We start from the raw sequence: 23,194 nt of genomic DNA, 5'->3' as shown, positions 1-23,194 counted from the left end.
CCCAGCGAGGTCCCCCTGCCCCTGGCAGCTCTGGATAGCCCAGTGGAGACCTCCTTTGTGCTGCGTGTGAGAGAGACAGAGAGAGAGAGAAAGAGAATATGAGTGTGAATGGCTCTTTGTGTGCATGGATGTGTGTGCATGAGCATGTGACAGCAAGCTGTGAACTAGTGTGTGTCTACTGGCTGGCGTTCCCCCAGGAGGTTACTTTTGAAAGGGCCCCAGAATTGGCTGCAAAGAAACAAAGTAGCAAAAGGGCACAGCTTTCAATTTTTTTTATATAAAACTGCAACATAGTTTCTTTGCTTTTTTTGGTGGGGGTAGTTTATTGAATTGAAGGTCATGCCTTGAGGATTGGGGAAGGCAATTGCTTTTAGCTCAAACAAGCAAATTAAAGAAGAAAGATGAAAACAGATCCGGTGTTAAGGGTGGGAGGCACGGGCAGGACCTACCTGTAGGGAGGAGGCTGGTTGTGTGCGCCTGGGAGAACCCGGGCAGAGACACACAAGGCAGACCTGGAGAGTGTTCTCTGGCCCAGGCACAACCTTGGCCCAGCCCTTCCTGGGGAGAATTTTACCTCTGCTCCCAAACAGTGCCTGTCCCTACTTGTGCTACCTCTGGGTGGGCCATACCAGAGGGCTTACCCTCTGTCCCCTCACCAGTTGGCACAGGGGGATAGCTGCCCCTTAGCAGCTCTTGAAGTCCCTCTGAGCTTGCGGAAGCCCCAGCGGGACTTTGTGGGCCACACGTGCAGGCGCAGGTGGGTGCAGGGTCTGTCTCCTCCCAGCCCTTCCCCAAGCGCAGCTGCACCGAGGGCCCTGGCCGCCAGCCATGAGGAAATGAGGCTCCGCCTTCCACACCCAACTATGGTGGTCTGGTACCGAGCGCCTCCCCGACCCCCGTCTCTGCTCTGGGTGGGCTGTGGACGGGGATGTGGAAGAGAAAGAATCAGAGGTGCTCTCCCGAGTGCTCCAGGCTCAGCTGAGTCCCGTCTGGGTTTCTTTGTGCCTGGTGGGGACCCCATCCCACGGGCGCCTGGACTCACGAGGCCCAGCGGGGAACATGTGACCCGCAAACGCGGGCGGGGACGGGACGAGCCGCGGGCCGCGGGTGGTCAGGACTCAGCGGCCAGCGCGGTGACTCAGCAGCAGGGGCGGAGCGGGGCGGGACGCCCCTTATAAGGCTCGGCTGCCACTGGGCCTGCGCCGAGCTCCGCCGCCGTCGTCCACGCACGCAGTGTCGGTCCCGCTCCGCTGTCCGCGCAGCAGCCAGTGAGTCCGCATCGTCTAGTCTCCAAGGGCTCCCAGGACGCTGTTGGCGTGGGGCCCGGGCTACCCGGGGACTCGGAGCTCCCAGCACCGGGCAGCTCCCACCCAGTGCCCGGAATGGGACTCAGGGGTCTCAGGGCGGCCCCAGAGCAGGGACTGGCCCAGGGGAGGGGGCGGGTGCACTCTCCGCCCAAGTCCCCACTGGGGCGGACGGAGTGCACCCGCCCCACAAGACACGCAGGGATCTAATTGTCTTCTCTGCCCGCTCTAGTGCCGCCCTACACCATTGTCTACTTCCCGGTTCGAGGTAGGAATCTGCGGCTGCAGGGATGGGAGGTACAGGGTGGTATCTGCAGCCCCTGGCCCCTCGCCCACCTGCAAGAGGCCCCACCCACCCTTGCCTCTCCATGTGGCTGCAAGGCCTGGCCTCCTTTGCCATGCCCAGGTCTCTCCCCCATGTTCTGTGAATCAATTGGAGTCTCCTTTCCAGTGACCTCTCCCCTCGCTCCTTCCTCTGGTTCCCCTGAGGCTGGGTCTCTGGGCTGTCCCTCAACCCACCCATCCCCGTCCTGACCCTCACCCAGGGCGATGCGAGGCCATGCGCATGCTGCTGGCTGACCAGGGCCAGAGCTGGAAGGAGGAGGTGGTGACTTCGGATACCTGGCAGCAGGGCTCTCTCAAGGCCTCCTGTGTGAGTGACCACACCTCTGTGGGAGCATGAGCTGGGCCTTAGAGGGGCTGCAACGAGGGCAAGTGGCAGCCAGGCTTGGTGGCCCTCATGGAATCATGTCATCCCCCAGGTGTATGGGCAGCTGCCCAAGTTCCAGGACGGGGACCTCAACCTGTACCAGTCCAATGCCATGTTGCGTCACCTGGGCCGCTCCTTGGGTGAGTCCTGAGGACCATGTGTGCCCTCCCAGCGTCTTCTTCCAGTCTGGAGTGGATGCAGTTGAGACATGCAGAGGCTGTGCCCTTTGCCCAGGGTGCTGCCTAGGCCCACCTCCCTCCTTGCCCTGGGCCAGGCTGCCTCTCAGGAGCTCTGAGACCTGCAGTGTGTTAGGCTCAACTGTGCCTCCATCTGTGTCCCCTTCCCCTCCCAAGCCGAGGCCCACCGAGAGCCACATGCCTGTGTTGATCAGGCGCCACTCATGCTGTCTGCTCCCCTGACCCCCCAGGGCTCTATGGGAAGGACCAGCGGGAGGCAGCCTTAGTGGACATGGTGAATGATGGCGTGGAGGAACTTCGCTGCAAATATCTCACCCTCATCTACACCAACTACGTGAGCCTGGGCACTGGGAGTAAAGGAAGAAAGGGGCTTCTAGTGTCCTGACCCCCCCCCTCATGTGGTTCTGGTTGATCCCTATGCCAGTCAGAGTGCTGAGTCTGGGTCAGGCTCAGTGCTGGGGCCCAGGGACCTTCATGGTCAAGGCAACCCTCACCCTCATTGCCCAGGCATGAGCCAGACTAGTAACAGTAGAGATGGCAGAGTGCAAGCCCAGGAGGCCTCTGGCAAGACATGGGACCCCTGGCCTCTGCTGGGCTGGGGCTTCCTGGAGCAGCCTGAGGAGGAGGATCTGTTGCCAGTTTCTGGAAGGAGATGCTGGCAGTTTTGATGGGCAAGGCATCTGGAGCATCAGGAGCAGTTTAGCAGAGGCCGGGAACATGCAGGCACTCACCAGGGTGTGGCCTGGGTGTGGAGCTGGAGCCTGAGGAGATGGAGGTGGGGGACAGCAGGCCAGGTCCTGAAGGCCTTGGGCTCTCTTGTGGGCAGTTCTAAGCAGGCTGTGTCTGCTTGGGAGATCTAGAAGAATCCTCCAGGGAAGCCAGCTGGGCAGCCTTTGCAGACCCCAGTGGGGAGAGGAAGGTGAACAGAGTGGAGAACTAGCTGAAGAGGAGGCACTTGGAGTAACCTGGGGAGCAGCCAGGCTCCCTCTCTGGCCTGCCGACCGTGGGCAGCAGAGGGGGTGCATCTCGGGGGCAGCAGGGGCTTGGGTGTGAGTGTGGAGGATGATTGCAGCCCTGGCTTCCTCCTGCCAGGAGGCAGGCAAGGAGAACTACGTGAAGGCACTGCCCGGCCACCTGAAGCCTTTTGAGAACCTACTGTCCCAGAACCAGGGAGGCAAGGCCTTCATCATTGGGGACCAGGTGAGGATCTGGCCCTTCTGGGACACCGCCTCCTTGTGAATGGAAACCGGCAGAACCATTCACACAGCCGAGTGGGGTAGTCCTGGGGGGTGGGCTCCGATCTCTGCCTCCGTCCTCCCGGCCTGCTCCCACCAGCTGAGACCCACCTTCCCCGCAGATCTCCTTTGCCGACTACAACCTGCTGGACTTGCTGCTGATCCACCAGGTGCTGGCTCCCAGCTGCCTGGACGCCTTCCCCCTGCTCTCGGCCTACGTGGCGCGCCTGAGCGCCCGGCCCAAACTCAAGGCTTTCCTGGCCTCCCCGGACCACATCAACCGCCCCATCAATGGCAATGGCAAACAGTAGGGCTGCAGTGAGGGCTGCCGGGCCCTCCCAGAGGCGGGCTGCTTGCTCCCTTTACTTGAGACCAATAAAATTTCCAAGACAGATGCTGCAGCGTGAGCATTGTTTTTTGGGCAGAGGGCTCTGGGACCTTCGCTTGTCGGGCTGGGAAAGGTACAGACTAGGGAAACTTGCATCCAAGGACCCAGAGTATCTTCCTGGAGCCTGCAACCCAGGCAGTTTACTGAAACAGGAAGCAAGAAAGACAGGAAATTAAAGTAAACAGGAGGCGAGTACTCACAGCCATGTGCAGAGGACGCCACGGTCTAGTGGGGGGAACATTCAAGGATGTGATTTCTAGTCCCGCAGGTGCATGCTAGAGAGAGCTGAAGGGACTCGACAGCTGTGGGTGTTGTCCGCCTCGGCTGGGCTGGTGGGGCCTCCCTCCTGTGGGGGGCTCGCCTCACTTCCTGGGGACTTGGGACTTTGGTGCATCCTGGGCAACAAGCCACACTAGTGTCCCAGTCCAGCTTCTCCAGAGAAGTAGAGCAGTAAGCTGCTGTAGGGAGGCAGAATTTTTTCCTCTGACCTTTGGCTGGCACTGAGAATTACCCTGAGAGACCAACAGGAGGAAAGCGTTCGGGTTTAATTAGTAGAACTTGAACATGGCACGGGAACCCCAAAACACAGCTAGTGTTGAACGCCTGTATACTGAGACAAAGAGCAGAAAATGTGATGGCCCAGTGGCTTGGGCTAGGGCAGTTAATTGAGTAAAGTGACCATGAAGATAGGGTTAGTTTAAAAAGGATGGTTTGTACAGATTTTCCTTGGCCTCCGTATTCTGTCCTTGATGAGAATGGCACTGTCCTCTGTCTGTTTGTTGCTATAACAGAACAGCTGAGACTAATTTATAAAGGAAAGAGGTTTGTTCGGGTTCATATGCCTGAAATTCCAAGAGCATGGCACCAGCATCGTGGCCAGCTTCTTGCAGAGTGGGAAGTGGTCCTGGAGTGACCCATCCCTGCAAGAAAAAAAAAATCCATGATGGTTCCACCCCAATGACCCAATACCTCTTAAAGGCCCCTGAACCTCTCGATACCATTATTGTTGGAGATGGTTTGAACAGGAGTTTTGATGGGGACCAACAGCATTCAAGCCATAGCAGCATTATTCACAAGGGCATTTCATCCCTTGCTTTTAAGCAAAGGAAGGTCACAGAGTCACACACCTGCTGTATTCCAAGTCTAATTCCAAATACTCAGGATGCCAGAGGGGCATCTGTTGGGGTGGCACATCCGGAACTCCTTTTCCCACATCCTCCACTGCCCTAGGCTTACAAAGGCCCAGTTGGTGGCCACAGAGAGGAGGATCAGGCTAGCGGCTGAGCAGCTGCAGAAGGAGAAAAGAACAGGTGAGAATCAACACCAGAGTCAAAGGGACCGCGTTTCCCCCAACGGCTGACCGGCCTCCATCCCCGGGAGACAGATCCATCGACCAAAGGTCAGGCTTCATTTATCTGACAGAGAGAGATTATCTTGCCCTCTAAAATGTGCAGATTAGACACTTTGCCCAGAGCAATCCAACAGGAGCAGCGTGGGGCCATATGAGAGCCCCTCAGGTCATCGGAGGTATGCTCTTGAAGGGGACTGTGGATCCTGGCCCCTTCCTCTTTCTCGTTGCTTCCTGTCTCTTGATGACTGAAATGCCTCCCATCGGGTGGATTTGGGGGAACATGTTCAGACTATAGCAGTTTGTAATAGGGCAGCAATTGTGTGCCCACTGGCAAGAGGAGGACCACGGGATTCCCAGGTTGTGCCAACACCATGGCAGACCAAAACACATCTGGAGCCGGCGTCAGTGGGGCAGTGTTTCCTTCTTCCAGTTCGATGGCTTTGTAGCTGGCGGATTATGCCTGCAATGTTTCATGGGGCAAAAGTATGGCCCAGCCAGTTGTTAGGTTTCCCTGGAACTTCCACCTTCAGGAGCTGTTACAACCCAGAAGGAAGTCAGGACAGGTATCCCAGAGGTCTCCGTGACTGGGGTACCATGTCCCCAGCTGCCAGGCTCTCGGAGGGCGGCAGGGGAGCAGGATGTTAAGTGTTATGGGGACCCAGGTGATGAGGCTGGTTAGTGGGGCTCGTCATAGGTGGCCTGTCATCGGGAAGAGCCGGGATGGGTCTTGTGAACCGGCAAGAGAGCTGACAGCCTGGGGACTTGCTTAAAAACATGGGTGGGGGGCTCTGGCCCTTTCTTCTCCTTTGTAATAAATTCCTAGGAAGCCTCGTGTGAACAGTAAGAGGAACCTGGAAACTGCACCAACGAGCAGCGGCAGCCGACCCAACTAGGCTTCTCGCTCAGCAATCCCATCGCTTTCTTTGCCTGGCTCCTGAGAATACCCATAAGTTTCCCCGGTGACCCTCCCAGAGGAGCGCAGGCCACTGTGACCTGGTGCATCAGCTCAGATCCCCAGCCCCCACCCTCGCTCTCTCTGCACATTTGCAGGTTGTCACCGACAACTTGAGTGACATTCTCCAGGTCTGAGCACGTGTGTGTGTATGTGTGTGTGTGTGTGTGTGTGTGTGTGTGTGTGTGATGTGGGGTTGAACCCAGGGCCTTGGGCATGCGAGGCAAGCACTCTACCAACTGAGCTGTATCCCCAGCCCCTGAGCATTTTTGATCTGGACTGAAGTTATAGAAATTGGGCTGGGTCAGGGCTGGGGATATGGCTCAGTTGGTAAAGTGCTTTCTTCTCGTATGCAGAAGGCCCTGGGTTCTAATCCCCAGCACCACAAAAAAAAAAAAAGAAAGAAAGAAAGAAGTTGGGCTTGTCCCGTGGTAGGAGCTGAGGGAGGAGTGGGTGCCTGATCAGGTTGGAGAGAAACTTAACTGGGCCTTGTGTAGCTACCTGGTGGGTGAGTTTCCAGGAAGACAGGAAATGATGGTTTTATTTAAATCTAGGGAGTCCTAAGACTCTGTCTCAGAACCTATGCTTTTTGAATCTTACAAAAAGCAATTTAGAATTTTACTGGCCACAAGGGGTGGGTTTTAACTTAAAGTTGCTCATCTATGGGTTCCATGGAGAAGGGGAGGGGAGTCTTTCAAACCTCTCAAGAGTCCACAGGGTGGTTCTGGCTTTTTGGCAGGCAGAGGCTTTAAGCTTTCTTTCTCTGTCCTAGGTGGGGGGTGGGCCCTTTAAGAGGTGGGGCTTAGTGGGAAGTCCAAACTGGCAGCTGGCCTCCTGGAGTGAGGACAGCAAGACAAGCCCTCTTTTTTTTTTTTTTTTTAGCTTTGGGGAACACAACATCTTTGTTTCAACATCTTTGTTTGTATGTGGTGTTGAGGATCGAACCTGGGTCGCACGCATGCCAGGCGAGCGCGCTTCTGCTCCCTTGAGCCACATCCCCAGCCCAAGTCAAACCCTCTTGAAAGCCTCCACTCTCTGGCTTCCTGTTTTGAAAAGTGATCCCTTCCTTTCTCACATGTTCCTGTCATGGGCCCTGGGACCCTCATCCCATCCTGCATCATGCATTTGAACTTTGAACCTCAAACTGTGAGCTTTATTTTATAAGGTTAGCTTGCCTCAGGTATTTTGTGATAGCAAAACAAAGACAGAGGCCCTAAGACATTTTCTGGCCATCTGTTCTCTCCCTGGGGATATTTCCCCCCAAGACCATCTGGCCAGTCGGATAACTGCAGGGCAATCATGGGTGGAAGAACACCCCTTGCCAGTGAGTGTTTCTTGCTGGGGATGGAACCCAGGGCCATGCACACTCCAGGCAAGTGTTCTGCCCATGAGCTGCATCGTCAGCACTATTTTTTTTTTACCTCAATATAGAAGTCCTTCTGATTCAAAGGGTCCACTGAGGCCACTGCCAAGCGGGAGCTTCAAGGCTTTTATTCCAGGGGTGATGCTGCCCATCACAAGAAGCCTTTTCAAAGAAACACCAGGAGGGAACTTTCCAGGCTTAGGAAGAATCTGTAGCATGGCCACAAGAAGTATCCCCAAAGCAGGTGCAGGAGATCCAGCCTCCATGATCCCAGACTCCACTCCCAACGGCTGTGCAAGAAAGCAAAGTCCTTGGTTGTCACAGGTGGTGAGAACAGTGTTTGTGAAACAGTGGGTCTCCCGAGCGGAGGCACCAGGTGGCCCACATGGGACAGTGAGGGTGGAGATGAGGAAGCCCCTCGCTGGGGCCTCTTATCAGGACAAACTCCCAGGGAGTCAAACAAAGCGCTTGTGTGTCCCTCAGACCTTTGTTCCCTGTGTGTTCCGCTGGCAGCCCCACACCAGCCAAGACTTGTGTCCCCCTGCCTGGCAGAGGCCAGAGGAAGATTCTCACTGTCACAAGGCCAAGCTGTCGGTGTAAAATAAGATGTAAAATAAGCCGGGTGAAGAGGTTGTCCGGATTGGTTTTCGCGGGAATGGCACAAAGTCTGCACAGAGGCCGGCCTGGCAGGGGACGTGACCTGCCTGGCCACGAGGGGGGCTCGGGTAACAGGCACAGGACCCACATCTGGGTTCCTGCTGTCCCCCTCCTCCTCTCCCCCAGTGACGGGAAGGACAGAGACTGGAGAGAGCAGTGACCATCTCTGGGAGGAAAAGGGGCAACAGAAACAAGAACAGTCCTGACAGACTCCGGCGGGGGCTGTCCCCAAGACCTGGCTCACCCAGAGGTTGTCCCCTGAGTTTGGGAAGGGAAGGGGACCAGGGGAGACTCTTGCTGGCTCCAGCTGGGCCTGGCGCAGAGGCCTGGGAGCAGGCCGGCCGAGCACCCTCCCCTCCCGCTGGCTTCTGTCAGGGGTCTCGGCTTCAGCAGCCTGGAGCCAGCCAGGTCCCAGCCTGGGAACCCCCTTCTCCTGGTTAGAAACTGGGGACCCCGGAATTTCCCTCTACCTTGTTCCCCCTCTCCTTTGGCTTGGCCCGAGAACTCGATCAACAGGAGCCAGCCAGCCCCAGAGCCTTAAACTGACTTCATCCAAACTTCCCAAGGCGCAGGAGGCTCCGTGGGGGTGAGAAGACCAAAGACAGGGTTAGCGTGGGAGGCGAGCCAGCGGGACAGAGGAGCTAACTGTGAAAAGGAGGAGGCTGAGCGGCTGGGAGGTGGGTAACTGGGTGGAGAAGAGGCTGGGGAGGGGTGGGTTTAATGAGGATCTCCCTTGGCCTCCCTCTTGCATCCTTGCTGGTGGGAATGAGGTTTCCCTTCTGTAGAGGGAGGGAGGGCAGTGTTCACGGGGGAATTTCACCTCCGGTGGCATATTCTGGAGCAGCATGTTCTTAATGCCTTCTGTATACACACACGTGCATATGAAGAAATCTGTTTTTTTTTTTTTTAAAGAGAGAGGGACACAGAGAGAGAGAATTTTAACATTTATTTATTTTTTCTTAGTTCTCGGCGGACACAACATCTTCGTTGGTATGTGGTGCTGAGGATCAAACCCGGGCCGCGCACAGCTAGGCGAGCACGCTACCGCTTGAGCCACATGCCCAGCCCTGAAGAAATCTATTATAAGGTATGCTCATGGGATCATGGAGGCCAAGAAGTTCCATGACCAGCCATCTGCAAGCTGGAGACCAAAACCCTAGAGCCAGAGCGCTCTCCCCAGACTCTCAGGGGGTCGGACAATGCGTGCCCACTTTGGAGAGGGCTGCTGCTGTACTTCAGCCCACCCATTCAGATGCCAGTCTCCTCCAAAATCACCCTCGCAGACACACCCAGAAGTCGCATTTAATCAGCTATCTGGGCATCCCGTTGCACAGCCAAGCTGACACATGAAATCAACCATCACCGTGGACGATCCAGTGGGTCTCCCACCTTGTCTCATATCCAGTTTGTGGAAGGAAGGACTGGAGCAAAAAGATGAACCCACAGGCTGGGGTTGTGGCTCGCCCAGCACGTGTGAGGCCCTGGGTTCGATCCTCAGCACCACATAAAAATAAACAAGTGAAATAAAGGTGTTGTGTCCAACTACAACTAAAAAATAAATATTTAAAAAAAAAAAAAAGATGAACCCAGCTTGGTAATGGGGGAAGGGGCGTCCTTAGGGGTAGAGGAGCTGGGCGAAGCAGAGGCCTGGGGTAGGCGCAGGGAAGGGCAGGAGGGACCAGCCGGACAGCACTCCCAAGAACAGCCAGAGGAGCAACGCCTTGGTAGGCCCTTGGCCGAGACACCTCTCCAGGGAGCTGTGCCCTGGCCAGAGCGTGCCATTAACCCGGGGGACACCCCCATACAGGAGCCCTGAGGGACTCCAACTGCCTTCCCTCCATTTCCAAGAAAATTTATCCTAATGAGTTGAGCCTTTCGAGGAAATGTCACTGTAGGGTGGAGGGGAGGCATTTGTGTCCTGGCTGCCATCTTCTGCCCTGGTGCCCTGTGACGGATTCCATGTCCAGAGGCTGAGCTCTGGGGCATTCAAGGTGTCAAACAGGCTGGCTTCCGCATCAGGGCTGTGCCTGGACAGCTCGGGGAGCCTGGGACACAGAGCAGCTGAGGGCAGCGCCAGGCAGCCCCAGGGGCTGGGAAACTGGGCAGTGGCTGCAGTCGGATTCCCAGACCGAGGCCTTTGGATTCAGGATGTGCAGGTCAAAGGTTAAAAGTGTAAAAGTGCACCCATCCTTTGCCAGGGGCTGAGGTGCAGCCGGCAATTCCAGAGACTGGAGAGGCTGAGGCCCAAGAATGGCAAGACTGAGGCCAGACTCAACCATTTAGTGAGACTTTCAGCCACTTATCGAGCCGGGCACTGTGTGCGAGGAAACCCGGCTCTGACCCACCCCGCACCGTGAGACTGGAGATGTCTCAGATGGTGGTGACTTTGCCAGCCTGGGTCCCCAGTGAAGATGACATGGAGAAGGCCCCTACTAACGTGTAATGGACGCGTGGTATGACTGAGAAATGCCCCTGACCTGGTACCCTGCTGCCTGCTGAAGCTGTTTGCCACTGCAACGTGACCCTCCATGCTCTGCTCTGGGCTCAGGCCCAGGGGATCCGGTCAACCCCATCTGCCTTCAGAGTTGATCAGAGAAGGAGATGAGAGAGAGAGAGAGCTGTGACTCTGGTGCAGTCCCCTCAAGACGCAGCCACTTCTGCTCCCCCAAGGTCCTTTCAGTGATGGGGAAGTGACAGAACCTGATCTGGAGGGGGAGGGCCCAGGAAGGCACAGGTGGAGGGGGGAGGGGGGTGGACAGGAAGCTGAGGGTCCCAGCTGGGGCAGCAGCCTGGAGGGAGGAGCAGGCCTGGGGTGCCCTATCCCTGAGCTGTGGGCATGACTGGTGCTGTTCCTGGGCCACTGGGACAGCAAGGGGTGGCTCTGGAGCTGCCCCTTCTGATGGGTTGGAGATGGCTTGAGTGTGTCCCCCAGGGATTCATGGCTCCATGTGGCTGTGTGAGACGAGATGGAAGTGGCAGCTCTGCCCTGGGAAGGAATGAATCCTGGTCTCACAGAGCCGGTTAGTTCCCACCAGGACGGGCAGTTCACAAGAGCAGCACTGGCCCCTGCGGCTGGCTGGCTTCCTGCCTCACCACGTGACCTCCCGCTCCGCCTCCGCCACTGACACGCTCAGACCTCAGCAGAGTTGAGCAGAAGCCACCCAGTGCTCCGGGACCTGCAGAATGGTGACCCAAATAAAGTCTCTTTTTAAATTACCCAGCCTCAGGTAATAGCAACAGGAAATAGACTTAAGACAAGGCCCAAGAAAGGATCCCACAGTCGCACACTCCGCTTCCCAAGGGCCCCCCCATCCCCCACCCCCACCCCCCACCCCCGCCCCTGGGAACTTTTGACCCGCTGTGCAACTTCTCCCAACCACAGCTCCGTCATTTCCCTCCAGTCCGCTTCTAGTTGCCCTCTGAAATATACACAAGGACCAACCGACCGAGAACATGCTCGGGCTACTTTCCCAAGCTTGCTCTACAGGGAACCAGCCACTGTGGCTCGTGTTTGCGGAGATTCAAAGGCAGCAGGGAATGAGAATGGTTTTCAGTGGACACAGCGAAGGAAGGCTGGGGCATGTCCTGATGGAGGGAGCTGCTCCAGGGAGCTGGGGGAAGCAGATGTCCCACTATGCTCCTGGCTTTCGCTGGGAGGTTAAAAGCAGAGACAAAAACTAGCCCAGTGTCAGTTATCACCCACATCCTGGGTCTGGGGCTGACCATCGCAGTTGTCTTTGGCGGATGGTCAGGGAGGGAGCGGCCTCCCTGCGGCTGGCCTCTGGCAGGCTGCTGTAGATGGGGGTTGGTGTCCTGGACTTGGTAGCTGCCAGTTGCAGGCTTGGGCTCTTTTCCCATGTGGTCGGCCATCATCCATCTGCACATTCATAGTCATTTCTCTGGAGACCAGTGACCCCACCGTGCCACCTGGAAGTCCTTGCTCAGGTGTCTGGAACTTGAGTGGAGAACCATCCCACAGTGGACCGCGGGCGCCCACAGGCTCTTCCCAGGGAGGAACAACTCCCAACTGGTTTCTGGGCTCTTGGGGAGACTGGACACTTGATCACAGGCATCAAGGAAAGCTGATCAGGAGCCGCCCACCAGAACACTGAGACAGGAGCCAGTGAGCCCAGGAGCAGGGTCTGCTGGCCTCTATGGGGACCCTGATCCTAGCAGGCCCTGGAAACTGGGACTCGGCCAGGTGCCCACACCTGCCACACCTGGGTTGAAAGGGCAGTGCCTGTGACCAGGTCACTAGGGACTAAAGCCCAGGAGCTTGGGCCCTGCATAGAACAGCAGGCTGGCTCTAGCAAAGATGGCAGCCTGAGTGACCCTGGAGAAGGAAGCTCTTCAAGTGGCACCCTTCTCTGTCCACCTTGCCAGGAAAGAGAGAAGGCCAAGGTCAGCGTCCACAGATCCAGCCAGACACCAGCCTGGGAGATGGCATCAATTAGGGTTGTTGGTGAAAATGTTTGAGGGAGGGGTTGGGGTGGGCCAGGAGGGCAGTTATGGGCAGGAATGCTGGCCCAGAGGCCCTGCTTCAGAACAGAGCTCCTAACAATCAGGGGAGCGCACAACTCCCCAGATGGCTGTCTCTGAATCCCTCTTCCTGAGCCCGTAACAAAATTAGCTTCAAACACCACCTCGAGCTCGCAACTCTCATCTGTGGGTCAGGAACGCCGCCGGCTGCGCCATCTGCACTGGCCCCACCCTGCAGCCTGCTTCTGGAACATGGCACTTGCACCCGGGCTCCTACCTTCTGGACTGACACCCGGCTGCCCAGAGGCCAGGTGTGTATGTATCCAACCTGCCCTGAGGTTTTCAAGCCCCTCTCTCTGCATCAGGGAAAGCTGACCAGGAGCCGCCCACCAGAACACTGAGACACAAGCCCAGTGAGCCCATTAGCAGGGTCTGCTGGCAGAAGGTCCCGGTCAGCTTCCTGCAAATTCCCAGGGCATCAGATATCAATGGACCACCAAGACTGCCAGAAATTTGAGAGAAAGCTCTAACATGAAAGGAAAAGGTAGCAAACAGAAGGCACTCAGAGAAGAGAGAGTTCCTACGGGATGCTCTTGTGAGCGTGCGAGCACACACAACTTCAAATGAACTTTAATCCTTATCTTCAGGGATTTTATATTTTTAAAAAAATTTTTTTTAGTTGTTGATTTTATTTATTTACATGCTGAGAATCGAACCCAGTGCCTCACTTATGCCAGGCAGGTGTGCTACCCAACCCCAGCCGCTCTGCAGGGAAATTTTAAAAAAGAGCAAGAGATTAAGAGAAGGAGGCCATCGAAAGGAGCACCTGGAGAAAAAGAAGACGTTCCTGGGAATTAAAAATGGGAGAGCAGAAATGGAGAATCTCAGGAGGTGAAGTTGAAGGAAATGCAAAAACAGAACAAAAGATAAAAGGTAAGAAAGATGGAGTATGACTTGAGGAGGTGCAGGGAGAGGCGGGGAGAAGGCAGAAAACCAAACAGCAGGGAGGAAATGATCCAATGAATAATACAGTTCCGCCTCCCAGCCCGAGGAACAGGAGCTTCCCGAATGAGAAGAATCATGAATGGAAAAGAACCCAAGACTGATCAGAAGCACATTGTGAAAGGGAATAAGACGAAGACCCTGCATCCTTCCAGAGAGATAAACAAACCGACCACGCATGTCCAGGGAGAAGGAATTTGGAATTGCATCACTTTCTCATGGATTTTTAAATATGTCCACAAACACTTGGACAGCACTGCCCCTCTGTGCCTCCCGGGAAGCTGGCCAGCCTTTGTGTCCTCTCAGGGTGAACCGTGCAGTGGAATGGTGGGGGTGGGGGGTTCCAGGCTTGGCGGTTTCTGTGACATTCATCCAGGGGAGAGGGGAGAGAGAGACAGAGACACGCAAAGCGCAAAGCGTCTCCAGTTGCTCTCCCAGCCCAGGTGACAGGTGCCAGCCAGGTGACCAGGATGCCCTCAAGGTGACCCCATGCAGCTGTTATCTGACTGACCACTGGGGGCCCTGGGTGAGAATTGCCTGGTTAAGCCCAGATTCATTGTCCTTGGAAGGGACAGAGGGGACCAACCGGGTGACCTGAAGCTCCAGATCTTCATTCTTATGTTCTCATGAAAGAAAACTTAACGTCAGACACGAAAAGTCAAGAGAACTTTATCACGAATGAAGGTAAAGTAAGGCTCAAGCATGAAGCCCTCTCAAGAGGAAATGGAGGACCACAGAGAAAACAGGGCTGCTTCCTTGTTCATCAGGTTGACGTTTGCCTTGAGAGCTGCACCCTCCGACAATCAACTGTTCAGCTGCTCCTTGACGTTGGGCAGGGGAGGTTTGGATCCTCATTGGTCCTTTCCAGAACCGTCTCCTTGATCATCCTGTCCAGGGAGGCTTCGTCTCCAAGTCCATCCCGTGTTAATGTGGACATTGGGGTCAGTGGCTGGGCAAAATTTATCTTAGTGCACCTGAGCTACTAAGAAATTTCTCTTTTGAAATATGCTGAGAAACCTGTGGCCATGAATCCTAACTTTACAATGACTCCTACAGACCCTGTTGGGAGTAGTTCCCATTGATCCTCTTTTCTTGAGGTGTTTCTTTTTATTTATTTATTTACTTACTTAGTGTGTGTGAGTGTGTGTGTATGTGTGTGTGTGTGTGTGTGTGTGTGGTACTGGGGATTGAACCCAGGGCACTGCGCACTCAAGGCAAGCACTCTACCAATTGAGCTATATCCCTGCCCTCTTGACATATTTCTTAATGGGCTCTCTTGGTTTCCCCCTGTCTACCTGCAGGTTTGTGAGCCTGTGGTTGTTGTATAGATTATTCGATTATTCATTTGCCTTAAAAGTCATTTAAAGAAACTTAATTTAATTAGTCATTTAATGTCCATCCAGTCCCCGCCACACACACGACAGCCCACGTAGACCTAGGAGCTTGGGGTGCGATGGCAGAGGCATCTAAGTAGAGTCCTGTATCATTTGACAGGGGGGACATTGTCTGAGAAATGCACCCCTAGGGGATTTTGTCATTGTGCTAACATCATAGAACCTACTTAGGGGACCACCGGCATCCGTGCCATCTGTCATTGACTGAAAGGTCATTCTGTAGCACAGGGCTGTACGTTTGAAGAGTTATTTAATGGTATTAATAAAACCCACTCGCTGTGTGAAGGACGTTACTGGGTCCTTGCCTCACACTGTATATAATAAACTCCAAATAGATCAGCAGTTCTTGACCTCCCAGGGGCAGTTTTGTCCCCCAGAAGGCATCTGGCAATGTCCGCAGACAGTTCTGTGGTCACAATGGATGCTGCTGGCCCTGGGAATGCCCCTCAGCGCCTGCACCTACAGGATGGCTGCTCCCAACAAGGAACCGTCCTGTTGCCAACATGCAGCAGGGCTGGGGAAGCCTGTGGCGCACCTGCCTGGGAAAGAGAAGAGTGAAACACAGAAGGAAGTTAAGTGTGCCTACGACCTTAGGTGTGGGGCGGATTTCTTTACAAAAGCCCCAGAGTGAATGAACACGACTGCATCGCAGCTGAGAGTCCCCTGTGCCAAGGTCACTGCAGTGCATCAGGTTATCCGCGATTACCAGCGAGACCAGCGAGACCATGGCATCCACTGACAGGAGGCATTGCAGCCTCTGATGGGGGAGGAAGGCCTGTGGTTTCCAGCAGTGGGGCGGATGTTCTCACCCATCTGACACAATCCCCCAAAGCCATGAAGACCAAGAGAGAGCCACTACACACCTCCCCAAAGTGGGGACACACAAAGCAACTACAAGATGAGTTTCTGTTACCAAATCACATCCCCCAGCGTTCACACACCAATCGCTAACCAGGAGACAGGGCTTCCTGCAGGGAAAACAGGGAGGGCACTGTCCTTCCAACTGCTCTTGGGACATTCTCTATGACGACCACAGATCAGGCCTTGAAGAGAGTTTTAGAACATTCCGAAGAGTTCAAGAGAAGTAATACAGGCAGCAGAGCGATAAAACCCAAAATAACAAAACCAGGACGTAAAACACCCTAATGCCTGTGTATCTGCAGAAATTACTTCTCCAGGAAAAACTGCAGTCCATCAAGAGCACGGTGATGAAGAAGCCCCTCCATCAGAGCCCGGCCGGCTTGCCTGGGCTCAGCTCTCTGGAAGGACCCAGCGCAGCAGCCGAAGCCCCTCCAAACCTCCTCCGTGGCTTGGGGGAAATCATCTTTGCAGGGAGCCAAGGGACGGCAGGAGGAAGAAAACGTGAAGGGCTCAACCTGTTTCTAATAATAAACACAGCAGGGGCTTCCTCCTTTGGCTGGTCCATAAACGGGGTCTGGCATTTCTAAACCCTGGGCCCTCAAGGAGCGGCGAAGGTGAGTTTGGCTACCAGCAGCCTGGGACTCACGGAGGGACATGGAAGCTCCTCTTGGTGTCTGTCATCCCAAATAGCCATCAAGGGCTATGCTGGGCAGAAACAAAGAGACGGGTGCTTTTGTGTTGGGGGACAAATAGCACCGTGGCAGGATGCCAAGGTCAACTGGGGGAGGGGCCACGGGGAGACAAGGCACACACCCAGGCCAGATCTGCCGGGTGTCTGACCCCCACAGGGAGGTGCCAGGAGTGGTGACTCAGGGCACTGTTTGGGGACCTGAGACCTGTCTGTGTCCACTGAGAGCTCCAGGGTCCATCACCTGACAGCAGCTGCAGGTGATTTGAGAAACTGATGTGACTCCATTTTTGAAAACAGCTTCTACCTCAAGGCCTGTCCAAGGAAGGGGGAGTGACCTTTGTCCTTGGAAAAACCCACAGAGCACTCCTAGGCACATCCCCACCCTGCTGAGTTGTTTGTCTGCAAATAACAGGAGAGATCTGCTGCGCCAGGTGTCCCTGACTCAGTCAGGCTAGGTGGGGACCCCCAGCAACCCCCTAGCAACCACCAATCAGCATGAGACAGGGAAAATACCTGGGATGCCAGATGACCCCTCATTAGTCTGGGTGGTTGATAACATGTTGGGAAAGTACTCCCCTCAATGATTAAATCAATCAGTTAAAACAAATCCCCCTCTTGTACTAACCAATCACCCCTACCCAACTTGTTCCCGCCAGTGAATGTGCTAATCAATGTTAAGAGTTGTTGTTTGACTTTCCCGCGGTGTGAAATGATTTGCTGTTTGATGTTGTGACGCACAGAGTATCCCCCAAAACCTATAAATCCTCACTGAACAAAGGGATTCACTCCCTGGGGCCCCTACGTTGGGAACGGTTGTGAGTCCAGGCTGGAGCTTGCTGTAAAGACTCTTGTGTGATTGCATGGGATTCGGCTCCTGGAGGTCTACTGGGGTCCCACGAATCTGGCATCACAATGTTATGTGTCAGGATCAGTATTAGCCAAAGGGGCACTCAGAGACACTGGCAGGATGAGGGCTGGGCCGCATAGCACAGAGCTGAGAGCTGGCAGCCTGGCAGCAGCAGAGCAGCTCACCCCACACACACTCCTGTTCTAGGCTCACCGTCAGTCTGCATCTCCTGACTTTCCTTCCCCCGGTTTTAAATTTATAGACAAAAATTAGAAAGGTGTCTAGTTGAAGACAGACGAGACCAGCCCGAGACCCCCTCTGTCCTCTCAAACACGTTAATATGAGAGAAGAAAGAAATCTGAATACTGAAATCTCAGCCAAGAAAAAGCAGAGTTTTGTGTAGATTTGAAATAACCCTCTCTCCAAGGAGGGAAACAGGAATTAACCTGCAGCCAGGGTGGGAGCCAGCGTCTGGGTCGCAGCCAGGATGCAGGTGCCCAGCCGTGGCTGAGATCCTGAGGTCAGGCCTCCGCCATCCGCCTACAGCAGGGGCCAGAAAGGCCCAGCCAGGCCTCCATTGAACAGGGCCAGGGACTTGGGAGAGAGACATGGTATACATACAGTTGGCCTCTATCTGCGGGTTCTGAGTTCCAGGATTCAAGCAAACAGGAATTGAAAATATTTGATTAAAAAAATACTGCCTCTATGCTGATATTGAGCTTGGCCAAGACTTTATTTCCTTAACAATACCGTAGAACAACTATCCACGCGGCATTTAGACTGCGTCAGGTATTCTAAGGGTTCTAGAGATTTAACATATACAGGAGTGTGTATGTAGGTGACACACAAATACTACACCATTTGATGTAGGGACTTGACTATCCATGGATATTGGTATCCTGGGGGTCCTGGAGCCAGTCCGCTGTGAATGCCAAGCGACAACTGCACACTGTTTTTGTTTCATATTCAGCAGGAGGGTAGAGACATTAGCCAGCTTTTGCCTGGAAGTGAAGTTTAGGCCTGACTTAAAAATTTGAGAGTAGCCGCTAAAAATAGAAGCAAAATGTAAAGCTTCCATACCCACAGGAGATGCACACAGAAACTCAGCTAATGCAACAGAAGACCCAGAAATAGAGGGAAAATGAAATAAAGAGGAAGAATACTAAATAGAAAGCACAATACATGGTCGATATGAGTCCTGGTGGCAATAGTGATAAAGGTAAAGAGCTCAGGCTCTTTTGAAAAGCAGACCCTGATTGTGTTCTAGTAAAACAGAGTGAAGTTTAATGAGATCTTGTTTTTAAGAGATGCAAGAAAAACGGAAGAAAGACTAGAAGTAAAGAGACAGAAAAAGAGTTTACCAAATACAACTGAAAGAATGCATGCCTAGGGCTGGGGATATAGCTCAGTTGGTAGAGTGCTTGCCTCACATGCACAAAGCCCTGGGGTCAGTCCCCAACACTGCAAAAAAAAAGCATGCAAAAGCAAGAGAACATAGACCTTGAGGCATGAGAATTATTCAAAGATACTGACGGGCGTAGTGGCACAGGCCTGTAATCCCAGTAACTCCGGAGGATGAGGCAAGAGGATCACAAGTTAAAAGCCAGCCTCAGCAATTTAGCAAGACACTGTCTCAAAAAATAAAAAGGGCTGGGGATATGGCTCAGGGGTAGAGTTCCCCAGGTTCAATCCCCAGGACCAAAAAATAAAAGAGAGGGGGAGAGAGAGATAAGGGGAAAGTGCTGGAGAATCAAATTGGCCAAATTATATTGTTCTATTGTGTACACGGACGGTTAATAGGTAACAACAAATCTCAACATTGTGTGCAACTACAATGCACCAATAAAAAATGTGGAGAAACAGAGAAATGTTTCATATTGGAAAAATAAATAATCCAATGAAGAGAATGTTCTTTTAAATTTTCTGGTCAAAATTGGCTCAAGGAAACAGATAAATTCATACAAGAAGTACAAACAGTGGTCAGCAAGGTGCCAGCTCCTGGTGGCTTACAGTCAGTCCTAGTCATGATGCAGGAATGGCTCAGCTTTGCCCTCAGCAAACACTCCCAGTACATACGAAAAGGCAAAAGCGGCCCACCCTGTTGTAAGCGGCCAGCAGGACACTGAAGCAAAACTGGGCAAGATCCTCCAGAGGAAACAAGCTCTCCCTGTAGAGCACGGATTAAAAAGCTAAATCAGGGGCTGGGGTGTGGCTCGGTGGTAGAGCACTTGCCTTAATCCGGACCGCTTTCTGTCTCTGCTCTCCCAGCCTCACAGCCTCCTCTTTAGGTCAATAATAGTTCAAAAGATTAGTAAAATGATTGATGTTGTTAACCTCAGATTAAAGAAGGAAAACAACATAATCTCAACTGTAGTCAAAGCAGCTCAACACCACTCAGTAAAACTTCGCTCTTGGATGGAAATTTTCTTAACATGATCAAGGTGTCTGTCAAAAGCTTCAGCAGACCTCATACTTACTCCCTGTCAAGATCCTAAACCATTTGGTGCTGGACGTGGTGGCATACGCCTATAATCCCAGCAGCTAAGGACACTGAGGCAAGAGGATTACAGGTTCAAAGTCAGCCTCAGCAATTTAGCCAGGCTGTAAGCAACCAACCTAGTGAGACCCTGTCTCAAAATAAAAAATAAAAAGGGCTGGGGATGTGGTTAAGTGCCCCTGGGTTTAGTCGCTGGTACTAAAAAAAAAAAAAAAAAAAGAAAAAGAAAAAGAAATTGGACAGGGAGAGTGACTTTTAGTTTTTTCTTCGAAGCTCTAAATTTTTAGAGATCAGTATATTTATATGCTATTTGAAGCATTTTAAAATCACCCAGAAAACAGAATGCAAACGCCCCAAATGACAATGCGTTAAAATCTAGGTGGTAAAAACAGGTTACTATTTCGGCTTTCCTGGAAATTCTTAAATTTCCAACTAAAGAAAACAAATTTTCATTTTCCAAATATAAAACTCAATTACGGTATCGAATCAGCACTTTCCTCGAGCTCTGCACGGGGGTTGAAGAAGAGAGACCTGATCGTGCCTTCCTCGGTCGCCTGGGCCTGTGATGCTAGTTACCAAGAGTTAATCCTGTGGCTGAAGAAAGTTTGCTGGGGGAGGCGACAGCCAACAGGCTCCTAGGAGGAACAAGAAGAAGGAGAGAGTAGAAGACAGATCCCCGGGCGCCCAACTAGCATGCACTGGAGCTGGGCTGCAGGGGTTTGGACACCAGACCAAGAGCCCTGGGTTTTGACTTGAGGACAGCGGAGAACCACAGTCTCAGGCAAAATGTGTCTGAAACGTATAGTATGTCCACTGGTTCCATATTTGCAGAGAAGACATTGAAGGGGCCCAGAGATGAGGCTGGGATACCCCAGGAGGCTTTGCAAATTACAGGTGAGAGATGAGCAGACCTGATGACACAGGCCATGTTTGGAAGGTAGAACTGGCGGATGCCATAGATCTGGAACCTGTGGGACCAGGAGGCTTCCCTGATGCTTCCTAATTTCTGCCCTGGATGCTGGTTAAAGAGGCAGACAGGCTGGGATGGGTGCTTGTGGAGAGCCATTCTCACATGTGACTGGGCAACTCCTGGTTTGGGTCTGAGGCGCTCTGGCTAAACTGTATCGGAGCTTTCCCAACCCTCTCCTGGTGCGAGAGCCTGTCCGTGTGGGGGTGTGACTGACCACTGACCCCGGGGGCCAATCACTGTCCCTGACCTTGGAGTGCGGCCCCCCTCAACCTTCATTGGATGGAATTCTCCCCTGAATTTCTTGTTCCCCAATAAAAGGCCACTCCCTGGCGTGCTCCCTCTCTCTCTCTCCTGCTAGCCCTGAGTCATCCTTGCTGCCCTACCAGGTGGTTCAAGGTGAGAGCCAGAGGGGGAGCCATCTCGAACCTGGTCATAGAAAAAGGTAACTGAGTCTGTGTTTATTTCGATCTCACTAGTTAACTTTTATGCCAAGAACCTCATTAATGAAACCAGTGCGCTGGTCGCATGGTGGAATGGATGCTGGTTAAAGAGGCAGACAGGCTGGGATGGGTGCTAAGGAAGAGGTGAGAGTCAGGGTCTGGGACACCACAGAGGACAGTGCCTAAGAGGTGACACTGGAGGGACCTCCTCTTCACCTGGGGAGCCTAGCAAGTAAGTGCTCTAGGTGAGGGGGGACCTAATGGGGATTTACTGTCGGGAACCTCTGCCTGAGCCCTGAAGTCTTGGGCAGGCCACTTGGCGCTGTGGATATACTGCTTCTGCAAACAGAGGCTCATCATTCCCACGCTCTGGATGTGGGAGGATTAAGGGAATAACACAGACCACTACTTGGCCCAGAGCCTGGCCCTGAAGGAACATGGGGACTCTGCCTCTCGGCCTCCATTTCCATCAGCAGGTGCCCAGCACCTCCCGTCTCCATCAGCCTAGTCTGCTTCTCCCTGCAGTTCTGTCCCCTTGGCTGACCGAGAGAAAGAAAAGGAAGGCATTCACCCTCTGGCTTCATCCTGCTCCCCTCCTTCTGCCCCAGCCCTGGATTAGCTGTGTAATCCCCATCTATGCCTAGACAATCTCTGTCCCTGCCCAGAGCAGAGGGTCTGGGCTGGTCCTGCTCTGCCATCTGCGAAACTTCAGAAGGGCGGGGGTGCTCCTGGTGCCTCTGGGGAGCATCACTGACACCCACAGGGACTGTCACAGCCAGTCAGTTGTGCTGCAGGATTGCAGTGTGAGCACTCTGGGAAGGACAGTAGGCCTGGGTGCCAGCCCATCCCCACCAGTCCTCGGACTCCCAGGGACAAAGGAGGAACCTCCTGGGCCTCAGTGTTTTCACGTACAAAATGGAGTTAACACCATGTAGGGGTGCTGTGGGGAGTTCACCGAAACGGTGTAGATGAGTTTTGTAGATGACACGTTTCTAGAGGGGTAAGAAAGGATGATTACAGCCCAGGAGAAGAGAGGACAGGGTTCCTTCCCATGAGGACTGGAAGACTGAGCAGGCAGAGAAGACCAAAAGGACAGTCTTACATGGGGACCAGGGCATGGTCCCAGAGCTGAGGGCTGCACACAACTGAAAATGACCAAGTTAGATTACCAAAAGGACAGAGGAGAAAACTGGATGAGGGGGACGGCCACAAAACCCTCTACAGCCTATTGAGGCCAGGAACGGTGTCGGGGATGGCAGCAGGGGCTTAGGCATGATGACCTCGGCGGAGGAAGGGGCGGTGGAGCCCTTAAAAGTCAAGCCAGGGCCTGATTCCGAAGGCAGGAGGGGCCGTTCCGGGAATTTGAGCAGGAGCACGAGGTGCTGGATCCCCCTGACAAGGGCCGAGAGAGCTCAGCAGCGCGGCAAGGGGTTGGGCCACCTTCCGACCATCTCTTGTCTCTGCCTCACTCCAACCAGGGCTGCAGCCGCACCCCCTGGGAAGACCTCGCCTGCCCTGGGGCCGGCCGGGCTCTCTGCGGCGAATGAGCAGTCTTTCTCGGCACACGGATGCACGGGGTGGGGGTGAAGGCTCAGCCCGGCAGGGCTGGGACTGGGGCAGCACCAAGATTTCGGAGTCATGAGGATCCGGCTGTGACCCGCCTGATTCCTCCTTCCTCCTCCCAAGTGCATACAGCAGGTGCATACTAAACACGGAGCCTATAGGAAGTGAAACACACCAGGACCTAACAGAAGTCCACGTGATAGGTTTGTTTACTAGGCGTGTGAAAGAACCGCCGCTGGCTGCAGACTGGCTAACGACTGCACGCGGAAGGAGGAGAGCGGCCTGAGGCCAGAG

General features: G+C 53.9%; 1 protein-coding gene across 1 annotated transcript; it reads left to right on the top strand.

The window, feature by feature from the left end:
- Positions 1-880: 880 nt before the first annotated feature.
- Positions 881-3,839, top strand: Gstp1 (glutathione S-transferase pi 1). The gene is made up of 7 exons (XM_005333335.4): positions 881-1,268; positions 1,537-1,572; positions 1,850-1,956; positions 2,066-2,153; positions 2,441-2,544; positions 3,303-3,410; positions 3,568-3,839. Coding segments are annotated over exons 1-7 (633 nt in total). The 5' UTR covers positions 881-1,267; the 3' UTR covers positions 3,757-3,839.
- The last annotated feature ends 19,355 nt before the right edge of the window (positions 3,840-23,194 follow it).

This window comes from Ictidomys tridecemlineatus, chromosome 4, assembly GCF_052094955.1.
Source record: "Ictidomys tridecemlineatus isolate mIctTri1 chromosome 4, mIctTri1.hap1, whole genome shotgun sequence".
In the NCBI taxonomy this organism is placed as follows: Eukaryota; Metazoa; Chordata; class Mammalia; order Rodentia; family Sciuridae; genus Ictidomys; species Ictidomys tridecemlineatus.
The sequence above is the reverse complement of the archived record's forward strand: the minus strand, read 5'-3'. Positions and strand labels throughout refer to the sequence as shown.